Here is a 21,531-nt window from a genome sequence, read left to right as displayed (position 1 = left end):
TGGCAGCACCACCCGGAACATAATTCTCCCACCCTCTCGCCAGGGCTCCCAAAGGTCACTCTGGTTTTCTGCCTTTACATCATTCCATACTTAAAAGCATCATTCAACAAGCCAACAAGCATGGGAGTGAGTAAATGCTCTGAGACATCCTGCGGTGACAGTGAGCTGATTTCAAAGCAAAATGACAGGTCTGGAACCAATGACGCAAAATGGTGGAGAGCACTGTTAGAACATGCACGCGCCCCGGCTAAGCTCTGCGCCACGTGGTCAGAAACAGGAATTAGTGGAAATGGCTGAATCATGCAATTATCGGGAAAGAAGCTGCCAGGGAAGAATAAAAAAAGTGTGAATACCTGTGTAGGTCATAGCTTCCTCCATCTTTATTTCCTGATATAGGAAAATACAAGAGTAAGTTATGTTAGCTTTAGGACTCATAAAACCATTCACTATGTTGTGCAGCGTTCCATGTACAATATCTAAATCCTAGAAAGGAACATACCGTGTTAAATATAGACAGTGTTGAGGTCCAACAGAGCTTTTCTATTAGACAGGTTCAAAAGGAGGATTGAAAGCTATCCACAAAAAGGTTTCAGATAAAACATACAAGAGTCCCCAGGAAAGATGAGTGGGGGGTGAGAAAGGAGGAGAGCCCATTGAAAAGCAGCTCGGAAGTGCTTCCAGAAGCCTGTGTAAGTCTCAGTAAAAGTTAAATTTGGGTTATTTTTAGACAAAACCCTTGAAGAAAGGGACCAATAATCATCTCCCCCAGGAATCGTCTAGAAAGTGGAGAGGACTGCATGAAGTGTGAGAGCATTAACTGGCTCCACCTGGTGTGTGATTTCACCACGAGGAGACTCTATCAGGTTTCACTAAGTCGAGCTGTTATGTCATCACCAATAAGAATACTATGTTCTTTGGGGGAGAAATATCTGGGTGTAATATTTCCAGCGCCTCCAGAGTTGGCTTCGTTTCCAGGCTTTTTTTTCTTTTTGTAAGGATTGAGGAAAAGGTCAACAGATAAGCAGGATATTTGAAAAGATTTGAGCGGAGTGGGGTCAGCGACCAGAAGGCCTATTTTGCATGGCAGGACTGGGCTCTTCCAGGCGGCAACTAATTTCACCAAGGTGTTAAGTGAGGTGTGTCAACTGATAGCTGAGATGGGACCTCTCTCACAGGATTTATGATCGCTTATGGGATTTTCTCACAGCCCTAAAGCCTCCAGGACCCTACAATGGTAGAAATGACAGGTGGTGGTGTCTACCATTTTAGGATGCCCCTTTAAGTCACGTGACTCAGGGAGCTGCCCAGTTTCATTGTAGGTGATGCTGGCTCCGTGGGCGACCCACAGAGACACAAACTCAGCTGCACAACAGAGGGTTCCTGCACACTGCTCCCCGCTGCCTGTGGGGCCAGCTCTCCACCCTTTGGGGGTCGGCATGCTATGCTGATGCCAATGGCTTTGGCTAGCTTCAGCTCTTTCTCCTTCCTTCCATGGACAGCTGGTATTTACATTTCTACAAGAATGACGAGAATGTATTCTCGTTAACTAGGAAAGAGCTGGAACAGACACTGAAAAGGACTGCATGCCCAGGAGCCAAGGGAGGAATAAGTGAAAGAAACACTGATGATCGGGAAGAGGACATGTGGTGGATTCCATTCAGGCCCTCTTATACTTTAAGATCTCAGGACAAATGGCTCAAATATCGCGTTTCAGATGGGAAATCCTGGCAAAAGAAATTAACTCACTGTCTATGGGCAGGGGTCCAAATGGGAGCGCTCCAAACTGTGATAAGCAAAAATAGGACATCGTGTGTTTCTCCCTGCAAATTGTCTTAAAATGAATAGGCTATGCTTGTTTATCTAGAGTATATCTTATGACTGTTGACAGCAATAATAAATACATGTCCAATGCTTTTGTCCCATCTTCCAATGGACACTTCTATCAGGAATTGAGGTTTAACGGAATAGACCTATGGGGAGTTTGGAACGAAACACTCACTAACTTTTGGCACGTGCCATTTTTCACTAATGCACCCAGAGCTAAATTTAGAGAAGACATTATGTTTGGAATTGCCTGGAAAGTTTCCCCGGTACTTATCCCAAACTGTATGTTTCTATGCGTATAAACATTTCAAAGGCAGAAAACGACAACACAAATAATTTTTCAGGTAACATAGGAAAAAACCCATTTTTCTCCTTACCCAGTTCAAGGCCCTTAGGTCTTGGGTTGCACTGCTTATAACCTTGACAGCTTCTGAGCTCCATCAGCTGGATGTGAAGCTGATTCAAAATGCCCCGTTCTACAGTGTGCACTGTGTTTGTGAGCTGTGGGGGAAGAGGCCAGGATGAGACAGTTAAGCTTGTGCTCTGGTGATTCTATTTTCAGTAACGTTCATGAAGTGAAAACATACTGACTTACCTGGTAAGGATCTGTATTCATATCAAAGAACTCCAAAAAGCCAGTGGCGAACTCGCAGAACAGAAAATTATGTGTCTCATTAACTGTACGCAAACACCAGTAGGTGTTATTGTTGGAACTTGTGCACGCACAGAAAGACCCCACTGTTGGTAAAGAGAAAAGAAAAACAAAATGGAAAGAATGAAAAAACGGAGGCAGGCTAGCCATTCCAACCTTTTTAAAGTGCTGTGTGTATAGATGTTAAAAATAACTATATTTGCCCCGCTGTCTATACAGATTTTCTGTGAGATGTGAGTCGATGTGATCTTGGAACAGGCAGTTTGCTTATTTGTTTATTCATCTACTACTGATTGAGCATCATAGACGTGGTCTGGGATCTTGAGAAACTTAGCGTTTAGTAGGGGAGACAAATGCTAAGCAAAAATTAAAAACGAAAAACCACAAAGTGTACTTTCACAAATACGGTATGTTCTATGTAGAAAAAATATGCTGAAAGAGTGTGGAAAAGAGGCTTAACCGAGTCTGAGGCACAGGGAAGGTCTCTGTGAGAAGTGACGTTACCGTTGAGCTCTGAGGGTGAGTAGGTCAAATACAGGCACAGGAGTTTGAGTGGTTGTAGGTCGAAAGTCTTTTAGGGAGCGGGAACAGTGTGTGCAAAGGTCCTGTGGTGGGAGGGCACTTAGGATGCTTGAGGTACAGAGAAAAGCCGAGCAGCTCAAGTAGGTGAGCATGGGAAGAAATGGGCCAGAACAGGACAGGAACATGGCTTTGCTCTACACGTTAAGGATTCTGCTTTTAATCCTAAGAAAGACAGGATGTATTAAACGAGGACTCTAAATCCTTTGAGCAGAACAGATTGGAAAGAGCAAGCGGGGAGTCTGGGAGACACACAGCAGGTTGTGCAGTGGTCGAGATGAGAAATGATGGCATCTTGGGCAGGACGGTCTCAGCGCAGATGGGGAGAAACGATACAGGAAGGAAGAACTTCCTGTGTAAGTTATGAGCAAACCATAACTTCACGCTTCTCAATACTTCACCTTTAAAGGGGCGTGCCAGTCCTGGACACAACACTTGCACCACTTCCTCAAGACCCTTTGCTCCTGCTATTCCCTCTGTCTGGGGTGCTGTCCCCTCCCACCCATGACCCCTTTCACATGGATTGCGTCTCCTGGTCCTTTAGGTTTCAGTTTAAATTTCACTTCTTCAGTAAGGCCCATCATCCCCACCCTCTCTCAAAGGGTTCCTTTTAATAATTTTAATCACCATTTCCTTATAGCATCACTATACCTTCTCATTATTTTATCTCATTTACTTTCTTTTTATTATTCCTTACCCCGACTAGAATGTAAGTGTGACAAGGGCAGAGAATGGGGTATGTCTTGCTCATTGTTGTTCTGCAGTGCTCAGCCCAGGGTCTGCTCAGACCCCCAGCCATCTGAGGGGCCCTCAGAGATCCCCACACCCCACTTTAGGGAACCACACTGAAAGTGACATGCTATGACTCGAAGAGTTCACTCAGCCTTCGTGGGACTGTGAACTTAAATGCAAACGTGGACACTAAACATAAGAAGCATCAAAATAGAAAGGTAAAACAAAAATCCTCATGGGTAGCCCTTAGTTCCCCCCAAAATGGTCCATGGATTCCTGGGGGTCCCCGATTCCCAGTTTGAGAAACGTTGACCCGGGCGGGGTCTCCTGTGACCCTGTCAGTTAGAAGATTCAATGTTTCAGCCCTTCCACGGGATGGTAAGCCTTCACTCAGATGACACGGCACAAGAATCTGGGGTGTTATCTCTATGTGACCTCAGTGAAGATTGCGCACAGACCACTGAAGAAAACCTAAGCGCTAATCTTAAAAGCGCACAGTTGTTGTTATTCCATATCCTCAGCAATTCTTCGTAAGAGCAGATATTTCGTGGAGTCCCTATTATTCTGCAAGCACGGGACTAGGCACTGAAGGGGCCTGAGACTAAAGGGGACATGGTCCCTGCATTGAAGCAGCTTTCACTTCCTTTTATTATACTCAGAGCTTGCACTTGAAATAAAGCAGAAATGAAATACATTTGGGGCAGACTTGTTCCTCCATTTATTTAGTTATAGGTATAGAGCAGTTTTACTCGGCAGGAACTCTGCCAGGGGCTGGCAACTGTGTGAACTATCAGGAGGAAAATCCAGAGAGCGTTTGGCATTTTCAAACAAAATATTCTCCCCTCCTCTCTTCCCCCCTCCCTCCGCAATTTCTGAAGAAAACACTAAGTTTTGGCAAAATGATTCTGGCTGCCAGTGGAGAGAATGACATGATGCTCTCCTCTTGAATGAGTCCCGAGTCCTGGCTTTACACTGCTGAATTCCTTGTCTAAGTAACTGCAGTATGTATGAGTCGCTATTTCTCTGCAGGGTGGCAGTAAGTGGCATTCAGGATGAGGACTTACAGTTCCAGAAGGGGGCGGTCTGCCAGTGGTTGTTGTCGTGGGTGAAGCAGGTGAGGCCAGGAAGGCTGCACTCCTCCCCCTTCCTCTGGCGTTTCTTCTCCTTCCTCTCCTTCTTCCTTCTACGGTTCTCCTTGAAAAGCTGCAGTTTGCTGTCTACTTCTTGAGCGGCCTCCCTATTCCAATAGAAGAGACTTTGTAATGACCAGAAAGCACATTCTCAATTAAAAATAGGATTATTGCTATGAATCTCCCACCAATCTTTAGACGTACGATAATCAATACACAATAATAGAGGACTTATTCTGCACAGTGACCCCCTCAGATAGAACCAGCAATAGTGAGGACAAATTCAGGTGACAGGTCTCTTCGAATTTTACGCAGCTTTCACAGCATCAACATTTTCCTTGTTTACATGGAAACATGGATGGAAACAAATGTCAACAGGAGTCTGCAGACCCTGGTGGCCACCTTTTTTTGGACAAAGGGCTTAACTTCCTGGTGGCCATGAAGTCAGTGGTTGGTTGGACTAGATGGCTTGGATTAGAAGGTTTCTAAAAATCCTGTGGCAAATTCGACAGTAGAGGCATGGGAAGAATTTTTTTTGAAGTTTTTATTAAATTAATTGGGATGAAATTGGTTAGTAAAATTATATAGGTTTCAAGTGTACAATTCTATAATACATCATCTATCTATTGTACTGTGTGTTTACCACCTAGAGTCAGTTCTCCTTCCATCACCATGTATCTGACCCTCTTTTCCCTCTTCTACCGCCCCCCTCCCCGCTTACCCTCTGGTAAGCCCCAAACTGTTATCTGTGTCTGAGGTTTTGTTGGTTTGTTTGTCTTCTTCGTTTATTGCTTGCAGTTTTATAGCCCACGTATGAGTGAAGTCAGATGGTTCTCGACTTTTTCTGTCTGACTTATTTCAAGGTTAGCACGATAACCTTGATTTTCCCAGAAGGGCTCAAATTTGGTTGAGATGCAAATACTAAATCCCTTTCCTGTGCAGATTTTACTATCATTAAAAAAATGGATATATTTCTTCCAACTGTCAGAATTCATCATGTTGAGCAGGCTGCTTAACAGAACACTATGAGCTAATCCAGGGTCCCCATCTCCACGTCACTGTGCACAGAAAGCAGTGCACAGACTAAATAAAATCCAGTTACCTGCACACATGTGGGCAAGAGCACGTACAGAGTTAGAGGAAAACTCCACACGGCTCCCTCACCAAGGTGGGAGCTTGATTTTAACTTCTGGAGCTGAATGTGCTCCCAGTTGAAGCTACTTTTCCCAAGCAGCACCTCTTGGAGCATAGGGGTCCCTGAGGCCTTTTGGAAATGCCCCACGGACAGTCCTTCACTCCCAGCATATGTGGGAAACATAGTGACTTACTTGAATGGGTGAAGATGGCTCTTTAATTTCTCTTGCTTTTTTACACCTTTCTCTTTATTGTAATAGCTAGAGGCAAGGAGATGAAAAAGTTAGTCTTCATAATCATGCATTTGATCAAATAGCTTCTTTTATAAAAAGAAAGCAAAATAGAAGGAAGGCAGTACCTATCTTAGCTTAATGAGACTTTTTTTTTTTAACCTTCGGCTTAGGTTTATGACATACTTAATTTGACCGAAATAGTTTAGGTCATTACAATATATGATAATGAATTCATTTTATTAAGCTGCCTACCGGTAAAAGAGAGGAACAAGCCTCATGCTAATCCACGTAGCTTGTGCAAAAATGAGTTTGGAAAGGGGTGGACACATGCTCACCTCTGTTTACTGCAGACACACTCCTCAGGCTTCCTTCTTTTTAGGTGTCCTCTCACTTCTCTTAAATTCTTAATTTTATCTTGCAAAGCTTCAATCTGGAAAACATATAATTCCACAATTATATTTCTAAGATGAGGATTTTCTACCTTTCTTCTCACCTTGTTTTCTGGGTTCCATAATTATAGCTGTTCACCTGAGATGATGATTCATTTGGAAACAAACCTTGCATAGATTACACTTACCTCTGTACTCCACCCGGTGTGTTATAGTAAACATGAACAGGTGTCTCTTTTACAATTGAACTATTTTCTGGTAGAGATTTCGAAAGGTCATTGTCATTGAGTCAGTCCCCATCCTTTTGGCACACTCTATTTTCTTTTCTGTCAGGAGAACTCTCAGTGTGTCACGGGAGAATGAGCAATACCCTGCCATTCTGTTTTTCACATAATTATAAAAAAAGATGGAGTGTGCACACAGAATGTCTCACCAGTAGGGCTGGTGAGCCGCCGAGTTTGCTTTTGGAATAGCTTCCCATCCCACCGCCACGGCTTACCTCTTTGTCGATGTATGCCTTGTGGTCCTTCCAGGCTCTGGCTGACTGGTACAATTCTCTCTCACAATGGATTGTATCATTTGGAAGAATAAAGCACCTGCAAACCCGAACAACAAACATTAGAAATATGTTTACATTCTAATATTAAAAAAAAAAAACACACACACACACACAAACCAAAAAACATTAGAAATACAAAGGGAACTTAATTATCCTCTACACTCTTAATTTAGATACAAGCAGCAGTTTGGAGCAGACCCGTAGACTGGGATAATTGGGAATGTCTCCTGGTGACTGGTGTGGACAGAGGACCCTACTAAGATCCCCTTTTGAGGCAGCTCTCAATATTCATGTTCCCGTGAAGAGACATCCCCCAAAAACGACAGTGTTGAAAGCCCCATCAGATATTATAGGGTAAAAAAAAAAAGGTTTTCACAGTTATAATGGAAATGATTTGGTTGAAGAAATACAGTTAGGAGGGGGTTATGCAACCCATTCGTTTCCATATAAAGGGCTTGCCTGAAGTACCCCATTACGTTTGCTGCAAAGAAGGAGCCCCAGGGATTGAGAGCAGGTGGGATATGAGGTCGATCAATAACGTGAGAGAAGCAAATGCTGGTCTAAATCTCCAAGCACGTAACTATAGCAACTAAAGGCAGCTGGACACCAGTCCAGAGATAAACATCCCGGCAGAACCCATGGTACCCCCACCGCCCCAAGCGATGGAATGAAAGAGGAAACAAATATCTTGCTACTAAATTCGGAACAAAAATATTTCTCTGTCAAGAGAGTAAGTAGATTTTGGCAGAAACGGAGGAACGACGGCAGTGTGTTAAAGCTGTGGGGACCCATCTCCCTTCTAGTCACCTGACTCCCAAGGCCCTCTGTGCTCTCCGGGACCTGGACAGGTGAGGTGTTTTGGCACCTTTCGTCCATTCCCAACCTACGCCATCTCTCTGGAAGCTTCTCCAAGACCCACAGTTCCCCCTTGATCTGTGTTTCACTTCTGAGGCCGTGATGATACAACCGTTGTGTCCTTGGGACCGTGCAGCATGTAAAGCCCCCACCCGTCCAATAATGGTTTCGCTCTGTTTTCTAGACACCCAGAAAGGCAACTACTTAACGACAGAGCTCCATGCCCGCGAAGTCACAATGTGACAGAATCACTCTGGCTCAATTCCCAGCTGTTTAGCCGTAATGTGACACTGACCCCAAAGGACATGTCCAGGTCTATAAGTGTTTGGATCCTTGTTCTTATTTAACCCCCCATCATCACGCAGGCCAGCCCTCAGATGTCATGTTGCCAAGTGACATTACTTTTTGTAAAGGGACAAGTGATGGTCATATGGGGGGGCGGGTCCACTTAGAATGCAGCCCTCGCGAATGCCCAAAGCCTTCCTACTTGTGGGTCACTCGGACGGTGGTGGGCAGGCCCACGGCGTTGCCACCGTCGGCTAGCATGCTGTCCCCGTTGCCAGCTTGGTGACCTCCTGGTCCGTTGTGACCTTCATCATGACGCTTGGCAACGTTTCTTGGTCGCAACACTTGCAATTCTTCTTCTTCCAGGTTTATGTCATATATTTCGCCTTCAAATTCGACTGACAAGGAACGTGTCTGCCGCGTGTGGACAAATCTGGGCTTGTACTCTGGAAATAAGGGAAGATGCGTTAATACAGAAATCCAGAGGGACTTGAGGGGAGAAGAAAGTGATCACCTGGTTTGATGAGCATTTTGGAAAGGGACAAGCTGTACATACTGCATCGCCAAGGGGCACCGTGATGCTATGGACAGCCCCCTGGGATTCCTGCCGGGAGGGTGGGCTCTGGTCCTGGCTGTGCCACTGAATAGCGGTGTGATGGCCACCATGCTTGTCTGGGCCTCAGGCCCTTCAGCCATCAAGCGATGGGGTAGGTCTCGGTGATTGCTAAGATCCTTTCCACTTAAGATAGGCTCTGAATGTCTCCATTGAGTTTTCAATGAACTGCTAAGTCAGCTTGTTTGAATGAAACTATATTCCCCATTATGGTATTAAAAATAACGATTATCATTTATTGAGCTTTTGCTATGCATTATTCATCTCGTACTGATCTCTAATCGACAATCTTCAAAGAGTGGTACCATAATAAATCTTTAGGTTAAAAAAAAACTTATCAGATTATCCAAATAGGCTCATGAATTTGGTGTTATCATTCTTATTTTAGGGGTGAGAAAACTGAAGCTTTGAATGTTACATCCATTTGGCAAGGTTACACAGCCAATAGCCAGGTGGGAGCTAGGTTCAGATTCTAAGTAATTCAGATTCTAAACATGACAGTGTTTTCCTACTACTTTGGGATGCTTCAAAAAGCATCTCTGCAGGATCCTGATGGCAGTTTCCAGACAAGGAAACGCCTCCGGCTCTCAAATACATACGACTCCATGTGGCTTGAAAAAGTGGCCCCAGACTTCTTCAGTTTGTACTCAATATTGAAAAATCAATGAGCTTACACAATGGAATACGATTCTGCCATAACAAAAGATGAAAGTGCCATTTGTGACAACACGGATGGATCTTGAGATTACTATGCGAAGTGAAATAAGTCAGATAGAAAAAGTCAAGAACCGTATGATTTCACTGACGTGTGGGATATAAAATGGAAAGCAACAAAGGAACAAGTCAAACAAACAAACAAAAACTCACAGACACAGACAATAGTTTAGTGGTTACCAGAGGGTAAGAGGGGAGGGGGTTGGGGGTGGGGTGGGGTGTAAATGAGGGTAGACAGGATCAAATATATGGTGATGGAAGGAGAACCGACTCTGGGTGGTGAACACAGTGGGATTTATAGATGATATATTACAGAATTGTACACCTGAAATCTACGTAACTTTACTAACCATTGTCACCCCAATAAAATTTAATTAAAGAAAAAAGTAAAATCAATAATAGGCTTTACGAGCAGTGCGTGGAGATGGACATTTAACTTACTGGGAGAGAAGCGGCCCCTACCTCTATGCCGACCATTGTAATCAGCTTCTGTTAAGCGAGAATGTCCCTTGTAGGTTTGCCATTTGATATCTTTGCATGAATTATTAAACCTGGCATTTTCTGTCAGGGAGAGAAGAAAGTCTCCCAAAGTAATTGTTCTCAGCCTTTGGGTTATGGACTCATTTAAGAATTTGTTGAAAGTTATAGACATCGAGAAAAATGTGCATATACACATAGAATATACTTACATTTTTGTATAAAGTATTAGAGGGTTCATGATTCCCTGAAGTTCATCTGTGGAATCCAGGGTTATAAAAAAGGCCCTGGCTTGAAAGCTTCCACTGTTCTAGTGAATGATTTGATGTCCAAATTTTGGACAAGGAATTGAGTTTAATGTATTTTGCTTATTTCGAAATCAGTATAGAAAGTAATTATCCCAGAAATGAGTCACTTTTCATAGTATACCACTAGATGGCACTAGACTCCCATTCTTTTATGAATGGTACAGGACAGGGTTCTCGTATCTCTGTAATCATGGGAATCTCATAGCTGCCCGATAGATATGAGTTTTTATAAAGAAAATACTAGGCAGTGATTTTCATACTAAATTTGACTAGTTTGACAAGTGAAATTAAAAAAATATATTGTCCTAAAATAAGTATGCCTTTAAAAAAAAGTTTTTATGCTTTTATCTATTAAATGCACAAACACTAAAACCTTGGATTTCTTTTTCTTTCTTTCTTTCTTTCTTTCTTTCTTTCTTTCTTTCTTTCTTTCTTTCTTTCTTTCTTTCTTTCTTTCTTTCTTTCTTTCTTTCTTTCTTTCTTTCTTTCTTCCTTCCTTCCTTCCTTCCTTCCTTCCTTCCTTCCTTCCTTCCTTCCTTCCTTCCTTCCTTCCTTCCTTCCTTCCTCTCTCTCCCCCTCTCTCTCCCCCTCTCTCCCTCTCCCTCTCCCTCTCCCTCTCCCTCTCCCTCTCCCTCTCCCTCTCCCTCTCCCTCTCCCTCTCCCTCTCCCTCTCCCTCTCCCTCTCCCTCTCCCTCTCCCTCTCCCTCTCCCTCTCCCTCTCCCTCTCTCTCTCTCTCTCTTTAAAAACAACTTAAGGCAGACAAATCAGGACACTGGCATTAAGGTAAAATAAAACTGGCTTTGCCCCTTGACAGCTCTTTTATGTATGTGCATGTTTTGTGTCTGGTGCTTTTACTGAATATATTTGCATTCCATGCTTAAGTGAGAGTGTTCACAAAGCAACATTTGAAATTATCTTAGCGTTTGTTTTCTAAACAGAAAAAGTATTTGCTCTTCGCCCTCAAACTATGCACTGGTAATATCTAAAATGTAGAAGGAGTGAGCCTTTTGTCTCCCCAGCGTCCATTCCCAAAGACCCCGGCCCACCCCTGGGATGGTCATGGCATCTGCCTTACTCGGAGTCCCCTGGTTTCTCAGGAACTGCCGCTGGCTCTTCCTCTGGCTTCTGCTGGCACGATAACCAGACTCTCCACAATTGCACTCTTTGTCCTTGTGGAAGCCGCGAGTGTAGAGGTTCCGTGTGCTTTGCCGGATGGTGAGCAGGTCACTGGATCCTTTACACTTGTGAATGCGAAGCTTGCCAGACGTATCCTCAATGCATTGCCACTTCTGCAAAAGCCAGAGAAAGCAGTTTACCAATCCCGGTCCAGGTGTTTTTTATTAAGAACTGCTGCTTTAGTTTTTAGAAGCACTGGCAACTCCGTTAATGAGAGCGCATGAAGAAAGGCAGGCTTTTAAGTGACTCTGTACTAGTAAGTCGCCTGCCGGTCCTCTTAGTCACATCTTTCATTGTAGGCAAATACAGATGACAACAACATCATTGGAAATCAGAACTACTTCAATGACACTAGAGCCCAAAATTGATATATAAATCCTCAGCATCCAGACTAAACAGAGTCTTGAATGAAACATGTAAAAAGCCCTTCATTCAGCAGGCACAGAGCACAGCTGTCAGGGCTGATTTCCCCAGACCCCTTTTTCTCTGGAAAAACAAATGTGGCTGCTTTGTTCTCTGCCCCTGAATTTCTAATGCGAGCCAGGGAAGAGAGGTACATGAGGAAGACAGAGATGAGGTTAATCTGAGTCCATCACAGGGCGAGCCAACTTTCATACACATTAGCAGACGTGTCAGATTTTCCTTTGTGCCTTTTCTTCAGACCCTTCTACAGACACCACACATTCATCCAGCAGAGCAAGCTGCACCTAAACACATCGGTCCCCTTCCCCAAAGACACGCATGAGGAGCTGGCACTGGATTTTCTAGTTTGTGCCTCCTCTCAAGACTGCCGCAGACACTGCCACCTGAATTCCAGACAAATAAGACGCAGCGGTGGGTCTCGGTGTCTCCCTCTTTCTTGAAAATCAATCTGGCTGAAATAATAGTGCTTCACCTGGGGGTCATTTCATAGGCTCCCCCATATCTTAAAGACCTAATTCCCTTCTTTTTCCTTTTTATTTGTTCTCCCTAAAATGTCAATTGTGGAAGCAGAAGAATACTGACCCTAATTTTAAGCTGACCATGGTTGTTACAACATGCGATAATGTAGTGTTATCAAACTTTTGTCTTTTTTTTCTACCACGTATATCAACTGTGCGTAATTATTTATTGATACTTTACTTTTGATGAACACATGTCTAAACTGTGGCCAAGGCAATAATAATTGTAAAATTATGTATTTGTTGTGCTAGTTATGTTTTCAAATATGTGTTAAAACAAATACAAAACTATTAAATAAAATGTTTGTAACGCAAGGACTCAGCTCCTGCTCCCCGCACAAGAACACAGGATATGGTGAGGCCCAAAAGGAACAACAACGGAGCCAGAGATAGGGAAGTCATATCACTATATTCTCGCTGGTGGCTGGACGAGACTCAAAAGTAGGACCAACACTATCTGGAATCCTCAACCCGCTTTCTAACTGCACTTGCTAGCGTAGCCAGAGCAGTTATATTAGTGACTAATGGCTCACTGGTTACAGCCAATGGCCAACTAGTTATACTGATGGCCATCTGAATGATGGACATCTACTACCCAAGCCAGCCCCTTTCCACGTGAGGCCAAGAGCCTGGAAACTGCTCTCAGGGACCCTGTTCCTATAATGTTCTTTCTTGCCTCATGTAAAACAATCTCATAGTGCCCCTTGTTCTACCTGTACCATGCTTTAGGGTACCATTTTGATTTTAAAGTGTCCCAAGGCAAGCTAAAGTTTGGCTGAGGGTCCCTGATGGCTTGGTCCCGTAACAAATGACACCTGTGTACAAAATGGCGTGCAACCATACCCAGTGGTCCAAGGTGCAGAGCACAGTTTATTTTCTTTTAACGGAGTCATATGCCTTCAGTAAGTGTTGAACTGTTGCTGCTGCCTTTGAATTTCTCCCTAATCCCAGGCATATAGTCCTTGTCCTGTGATTTCCCTTTAGCCCCACTCTTGGTGCTACTGAATTTGATTATTTCAAGCCACATCAGGTTACAACCTTCTTCGGTGGCTTGGATGGAATGTCTGGAATGCTGAACCTCTCCATCTTAAGAGGTAGGAGCTCAAGAGACAAGGCAGGTAACCACTTATTTACAAAGCCATGAAAAAGCAACACAAACAAGAACAGTCTAAGGACTAAGTTAGAGATGATTTAACTAAAAAAAAATAATAATAAGAAGAAACAAAATAACAACCCCCACCCCCCAAAAAAATGTGAAGTCAACCTGACAAGGCACACAGGAGTAACGTCAGGCACACTTCGCTGGACAATGGGATTTTCAAAAGTTAACTGGTTGATTCTACTGCGTAGCTAGGTTTCAGTAGAACAACTACTTTAGACTCGCAAAATCTGGTTACTTCGAGCACCTCTTTGCAGCTCGATCCCATGAGGACGGCAGAAGAGATAGCTTTAGGGCTGAGTACCTCAGATGGATGAGTCTTTGAGAGGGGTACATGTATTTTTGGGTGTCGGTGTGAAAGGGATCTGTGTCTAGAAATGTTCTGAGGTCACCAGGTCAGAAAATGACTCCAGTTAACAGGTGAACACTACAGCTCATGTATACTGGCAAAACTAAGAGTGACCAGTTCTCCTCAATCTCTTTCCACAGTTTATTGACAAGGGAGAGAACCGAGTCTTTGTATACCCTTAGCTGAAAACTGCATGTGGTTTATTCCATGGTTCTCCCATTTAATGTGGAGACCAGTGATTTCCAGGCCCAGGTTTATAGCACAGCCAGATATGTCCAATTAGCTTGAGGAGGTGAAATTCTCAAAAAAGTTCTCAGAGACTCATACGCAACTGCATTAATAAATAATTATATGCCAGGTAGAATTTGTCCTGGTGAAAAGTGTTGTCAAAATAAATGACCTTTCATAGCTCCAAAAAGTCTGGGAACCAGTGGTGCTTGAGTGTCTGTCGATATCCGTCTTAAATCCAAATGGTTTAAGACATATCCATCCACCTGGGTAATCTCTACCTCAAGCATTCAAAACCTAAGAGTTGACTACTTAATGCCTTTAGTAGCAAAAGAAGCTGTCTGTGGATTCACAATTCAAGCCAAGTAGAATCTTCCACAGTGCTCTATTTTATATCAGACAGAAAAACGTGGCTAACTTTAGTCTTGAAAAATAATGGCCTCATATCTTTTTGTGGTTCTAATTTATATCAACTTTAGTATAAATACTAACTTTTAAAACACACAACTTGTAGCAAACCTTCCTTGGTTTTATAACTACAATGAATTAAAAAAAAAAAATTCTGCTTTTTTTTTTTTTTGGCCTGGAAGAGCTGAGGGTACAAGTAGATTCCTGTAGAACACAAAAGCGTAGGCAGAATTTTTAGTGACTTAGCCTATTTGGAATACAACCTGCATTTTTCCATTAGCCAAATTCCTGCTGACTTCTGAGGGGATAGAGATGAAAGGAAAGACTCTTTCCTTCCTGAAGAGTTGTATTTAACCACACCTGACATCTGGCATCGTCCTTGGCAGTGATGCTATATATATACATAATATACATATATACATAATCAAATACACATACATACATGTGTATGTACACACATGCACACACATATACCTACTACATACGTGCAGTGTATACTACGTATATGCACATACCTACACACATTCATATAAAACAAGAGCCGCTGACAAAAATGCCAACAACTTTCTATACCGTGGACCCTTTGACCATGTCACAGATCCTATTAGATAGAGTAATTAGCTAGAGGCTTTGACAATCTTCTGAGTGGCAAGCGTACTAGGAAATTTAAGGACATCTAATTGCCACACATTTGCCATAGTCATTTTAGTGTTCAATATCATGACAATTTTTATGGCTGAGCAATAAAACCTTGAAATAGCTGCAGCTAAAATGGTCATCTTACTTAGAGTTTATAGAGGGAGGTGAAGAAAGAGAATTTTTAAAAGAATTGCTCTGAAACTCAGGCTGCGTGCCGTCGAAATGGTCCAAATAGCGAGATGATTTTGCATTGCAGAAGAGTGCCAGGAATCGGAGGAGAGTGTGAACTCAGGTGAAGCACCTGCCAGTGGGACTTGGAGTCAGCCTCAGAAACGAGCTTTTATAAACAAGCGCCCTTGCAGAAGTACAGATGGTCACACTATCTCGCTTTTATCTACACCCTTGAAGTTTATCAGTAAATCAGTTAACTGCCAAATCCAGTCATCTCCAGCTTCTCCGACCAGTCACTCCTGCAAATCCCTCTCCTGCTTTGTGGGACGACAGCATCTCATCTCCTCCTGCCTCTCGGACAGCCAGCCGTTTAGCACGCATTCATTCCACAGATATTGCTGCATACCTACTGCGTGTGAGGTGGGAGATGAAACTACTTAAATAATTTCTTGAGTTATTATTACTTCATTTTAGCCTTTCCAACCATACTGGAACTTGGGATTAAGGGCAAAGATCATGCCTCATATGCCTGAATCGTGCCCCAACGTTAGCTCACCATCGAATCACGGTTTAATAATTATGTCTTTGCATTTTGGAGTGATTATAGAAAACTGTAGGTAAGTAACACCTGCTGAAGAAGAGAAGGCTGGCTGTTTTGGAACAAGGACGCTTGTGTGCAGCTAGTTTGATGGAATCAAAACTAATGAGAAACATGTCAAATGCCTTTCAAATAATTACTTTTAACACCACTGTCACCACCATCATGGTCACTAGCTATTGAATTTTTACTTGATGCCAGATACTGGTCTAGAGTACTTCACTCATTTAATCTTCACAACAACCTAAATTGCTGTCATAATTCATTGATAAGAGTAGAAATATCATTTCTTGGTGTAGTGAATATCACCTATATTATGCCCGGGACTTGGGAATGGCATTTCACACCCATCCTGATGTGGCTTTGTGGAAACACATCTGGACTTTCAAGCTAGAAAAGCCTGGATTTGGGTATCAGTTTTACCCCATTGCTATGTGGCCCTGAGTGCGTCAGCGACATAATTTAAGCTTCTGCAGGGTCACGGGCATGAGAGGTAACGGACAGGAGGAGCTGAGCACATGGCAGGCACTCAGCAAAGGAGCTGCTCATATTATTATCACTATAATGACAGACACACACACAGTTTATTACTCAAAGAATTCGATCTAACGTACACTTGATGAGAGGTCGCCATTTTATTGGAGATAAGTATTGGGTTAGAGATCTGAAGACCTCGATTTTCATTTTCTTAACTGCCAAGTTTATGGCATTGAGCAAATTGCAGAATCGCTTTGTTCTTCCAGATTTCACATCTGGTAAAATAACACTTGTTCCTTTTGGCCTCAAGGATATGTCATGAGAATAAATTGTCGAGTGTTTTCAGAGTTCTGAGGAAAAGATGCACTATCTGAATCAGAGCAGTACTATTAATTGAGCTTTCAAAAGGGTTCACCAATCCTTGGGCAAGTTACTGTTTCCTGGGTGTCAACTGTATATGATATAGTAACTATTATTTGGGGGGGAGACTGTGGCTTTGAATCAGTTTGAACTCCTACTTGTCACCCTTCTAGCTGTGACACTTTGATCAAGTTCCCTTCCTATCTGAACTTCTGTCTCTCCAGATTTAAAAGGGGCATAATATCTATTTTATAGAACCGTTTTCAGGCATAAAATAGTCTCTGTAAAAAACCGAGAGCAATATTAGATAATAGAACTCTGATTACTTTCCTTTCCTGATATGACCTCTAGGTAATCACCATAGTTTCTACGTTTTGAATTGCATATATTTCTCAACTTGCTCAAGAATGTTCTGTATTCTTATGTGTACCTACTCAGGCCCATTTTCATAAGAAACAAAAAAATTGGCTACGTTTTCAAAGGTACACTGCAATGAAAGCTGAATTTTACACACACATACACACCCACACACCTCATTTCTCCATTATTATGTGTCTTATTACATGAATTTAGTCATAATGCAGGTCAAATCATGTTCTTTAAAATGTAGCAACCATACAGCAATTTTCTGATAATGCAATTATCCTTTTAGGCCAGTCTAACATCATGAAAAGCAGTTACCTGCAGGTGGACATGTGTTTAGAATTTTTATCTCAACACTGGGGAATATAAAGAAACCATATGAACGTCATTGTTCAAACTGCTACTTAGCTCCAGCCGTTGCCCATTTTTTCCCCCCTCACAAATAAGAAATCGAATTATTTGTGCCAAGGAGATTTTTCACCCATTTTCTCTGAGATGGGATGAGGCGGAACAGGGGGGAAGAAAAGTGGAAAGGAAGGAAAAGCTGAAGAGAGAGAACAAGCTTCCTCCTTAAGATTTTAATCCGGGTAATGATTTGTAAAAGGCAGTGTTGGAATATTGGGAGAAGTATGGTTCTTACAGTTCGGGGAAAATAAAATTGGTGACTAGACCAAAGCCAATCGATAGCCAGTGCTGGCTATTGATGCCAGCCCTGTTCCAGATACTTAATGCATTATATTTAACTCATCAAATCTTTACAGCAACCCTCTGAGGCAGGTGCTATTATTGTGCCCATTTTACAGATAAAGAAACTGTGGCAGAATTAGGTTAAGTAACTAGCCTGTGTTACGTATCAAGAAAGCAGTGGATCCAAGATGCAATCCTAAGGCACCTTGACCAGGGCACCAATAAAAAAGGAGAAAGGCTTGGGCCAGAGGGTGAGGCATCAGGTGGGTCTCAGTTGAGGGGACAGCATTTGGAAAGGCAGAGGCAGCCACTTACACGTAGATGAGAACATTCTCCTGTTGAAGAGACAGGGAGGAGGGGTATCTGACCAGAGCAGGCTGTGTTAGGCAGTAGTGGAAGGTAAGATATCATAGCGTACATGACATAGGGTGGGGCCACAGGATGTTGTTTATAAGTAATGTTTGTCCTTGAGTTTTGTCTGTTTCTGACTTGTTTAGAGCATCACGAAAGATGCTTTGATGTTTAACCCTGTGGTTTGTATTTTTGGAAAACGCACAGAAGCCAAAACATGTAAGTAGATCCAAAGCTGTTTCATGCAGGCAGAAGAGGGGAGCGGGCAAGGTTTAGAAGCTGAGCTGTCCACACTGGGCCCTGTGCAGACCAAAGTTCTGCCAGAGGATGGCACTGGGACCTAGTCCCTCTGGCCGTACGCTCTGGAATCAGGAGAGCTGGGGCGGGGAATGCTTGGGAGCCACACAGGGCTCAATGAGTTTCTGGAAACAGGACGTCAATTTCTGACATGCTAGCAATTCTAGCCAGATCTTACTGTAAATGTCCTTTTATTTCCACTGTGCAGCTGGCCACAAAAGGTCTGAAGGATAATTTTTGGATGAGAACAGAAATCCTGGAGCTAAACCAGTTCACACTCAACAAGCTACATTTTTATTCTCTTTGCTTGATGCTAGGTTCCTTTTAAAATTTAAACATATCTTTGATCTTATATTGATACAAGAATAGAAAGGCAAACTACATTGCAAAGATGTTGGAACTCAACAACTTCACAAAAGGACATGGCATTTGCTATAGAAAAAGAAAACAATTTTTCCTCTTAAGTGACAGTTATATTTAAAATATACGTCAAAACTGAATGCCCAGGGAATTTCTTTTTTATGTAACTCTGATTTAAGGAGTCAATATCTATACCTAGAAGAAGAAAAAAATAGTGCTTACTCCGCATGGAGGATTCTTAATCTGATTGCTGGGAGGAATCACTCAGGGCTTGGGGAAGATGAAAAACAAACCACTGATGCCTGGGTCCCATCACCAGAAGTTCTGACTTAATTTGTCTGGGGTGGGACCTAAAAGGCACCGTTTTTTTTTTTTTTTTTTTTACATTTTTTTTTTTTTTTTGCCTTTGTGTGTGTATGTGTGTGTTGAGAGCCCACTGGCCCATGTGCGAATCGAACCGGCAGCCTTCAGAGTTAGGAGCATGGAGCTCTAACCGCCTGAGCCACCAGGCCGGCCCGAAAAGGCACCGTTTTTAAAACTGCCTCGTGATGTTAACATGCAGTTGCAGCTGAGAACCCCTGTCTTAGACGTTGTGAGTGGGTCCTAAACCCATGGCTTCAGCCAGGCACCTGCCATGAATAATTTCAAAGGAAACATCTAATATCTTACATTGTTGCATGTTCTGGGGGATAAAAAGACAGAGCATGAAGTGAAGAAGCATAGGATCTGACTTTGGGTTTGTCCCTTAAGTTGTTTGGATCTAAATTTCCTTATTTGGAAAATGATATCATTCAACTAGAAGATTTCTAAGACCCCTTCTACCTTGGACAATCCCTGACTCGAGGTCTGTGGCTCCTAATCCAATTGAAGACTACTGATGCCTTGGTCTCCATTTTAATCTGATTGGTTTTTGCATCGGTATTTTCAAAAGCGCCCTAGGTGATTGTAATGCACAGCATTGAGCATCACTGGTCTATGTTCTCTGTGGAACCAAAGTCTTTTCAGATGTAAGTTGAGATTTGTGTGTGTGTGTGTCTGTGTGTATGTGTGGTGTCTGTACATCAATGTGCTTGGGGGTGTAATGCCAGCTGATAGAGTGGTGGGAATTCACCCTCAGGAACATGGAAATATGGCACGCATTATGTGTCCATGTTGTTTTAATTAGTCCCTGCTGGTTGTTCTGTTCATTTAGTGGAGAAGAGATGCCCAAAGTCTGGACTTCCAGCCCATTTTCATAGGAATGAAGATGACAGGTAGGAAGGCCGGGGACAATACCACCTCCCTGCATTTGCACCCTGCTTTACAGTCCTGTGCATACCTGACGTTGCTTTATCCTCCCAAGACTGAGATGAATTCGTTCCATTTCAGAAACAGAAAACCTGAGACTCAGCAGAAATCGAGTGTCTTGTCCAAGAATACGCATCTACAAAGTAGTGGGTGCCAATATTCTAACCCAAACCTTGTGATTTCAATTCTTTTACAAATTTACTCTATTTCATGCATCCACACTGGTTCTACCACAATCCTTAGATGACCAGGCATGGAGATACAGTGGGACGGGGGCACATACCATCTCTTTGGGGATCAGGAGTGAAGAGAATGGCGCTAATTGTGCTGATTTTGCCTCTACACTCCACGGAGGGTCAAACCAAAGAGAAGATTGTGTAGCCTTTGAATGAATAACTCTTTCTTGGTTAGAGGAAGAGACGTAGGGCACAGGCCAGGCGTGAAATCATTGTCAAGAGAAGAGAGGCCAAGCAAGTTAGTTCTAGCCTTAGCTGTCACCTTGACCCTGAACAATACAATCTCATTATTCTGGACTTTTTTCTTCCTTTTTAAAAGTCAGTGATATTATAACTAAAAATCTTCAAAGGAGCCAGACAGAAAGAGCAAAAGGCCAAATACAAAGATTCTACAGAACACAACTAATCTATGTCAGGTTTGACCTACAGACTCGATAACCGCCTTGAAGAGGCTCACCATTTCTTGAAGTTCTCAGACTCTCACGGAAATCACCATCGTGGGGCACAGTCTAATTCTTTGTCCCACTACTTCAGGCACTTTTAAAAGAGATCATTGCTAACCTTCGCATATATTTGTGTGATAGAATCTAGACTCAAAATGCTTAAGACAGAAATAAACCAGCAGAGGAAAAATTCCAGGGAGCCAGATATTAAAAGCATTTCATGGTGGACAAACACATTGAGAAAAATATGAAAGAGCAAAATGCATTTTTAAATATCGCATACAGCACACAAGTAAAGAGCTTGGGCCAAACACCATCATCAAGTTTAGGCTCCATCCGTCCTTTAAGACATATACTTAAATATCAGCACAAGCTCTATTGAGAGGTTTGTAAAATTGTGTACTCAGAGGAAAACAGTTTACCTGATTCGCAAATGGTAATAATGCTTGCTACTTACAGGGCTAAAATAGTAACAAGATTGCCCATTTGCATGAGATATATTTAACATGGAACATT

The 21,531-nt window shown here is 42.6% G+C and overlaps 1 protein-coding gene across 9 annotated transcripts in view; it reads right to left on the bottom strand.

The window, feature by feature from the left end:
- The window catches only part of SULF1 (sulfatase 1), a gene marked incomplete at its 3' end in the record, with an annotated part of 152,554 nt that overhangs the window by 11,050 nt on the left and 119,973 nt on the right, over nucleotides 1-21,531 (bottom strand). For 5 of the 9 annotated variants that reach the window (XM_081069954.1, XM_081069957.1, XM_081069955.1 and 2 more), the window contains 9 exons: nucleotides 11,561-11,774; nucleotides 8,575-8,818; nucleotides 7,173-7,269; nucleotides 6,620-6,714; nucleotides 6,246-6,311; nucleotides 4,852-5,024; nucleotides 2,420-2,562; nucleotides 2,202-2,325; nucleotides 299-387 (listed from right to left, as the gene is read on the bottom strand). In XM_081069954.1, coding sequence (XP_080926080.1) covers nucleotides 299-387; nucleotides 2,202-2,325; nucleotides 2,420-2,562; nucleotides 4,852-5,024; nucleotides 6,246-6,311; nucleotides 6,620-6,714; nucleotides 7,173-7,269; nucleotides 8,575-8,818; nucleotides 11,561-11,774 — 1,245 coding nt within the window. Of the gene's footprint in view, nucleotides 1-298; nucleotides 388-2,201; nucleotides 2,326-2,419; nucleotides 2,563-4,851; nucleotides 5,025-6,245; nucleotides 6,312-6,619; nucleotides 6,715-7,172; nucleotides 7,270-8,574; nucleotides 8,819-11,560; nucleotides 11,775-21,531 lie in introns of those variants that run through there. The other 4 variants (XM_081069959.1, XM_081069960.1, XM_081069958.1 and 1 more) reach the window with 2 other exon arrangements.

This window comes from Rhinolophus hipposideros (assembly GCF_964194185.1).
Source record: "Rhinolophus hipposideros genome assembly, chromosome: 13".
NCBI lineage: Eukaryota > Metazoa > Chordata > Mammalia > Chiroptera > Rhinolophidae > Rhinolophus > Rhinolophus hipposideros.
Note: the sequence above shows the minus strand (reverse complement) of the source record. Positions and strands in the feature narration are given on the sequence as shown.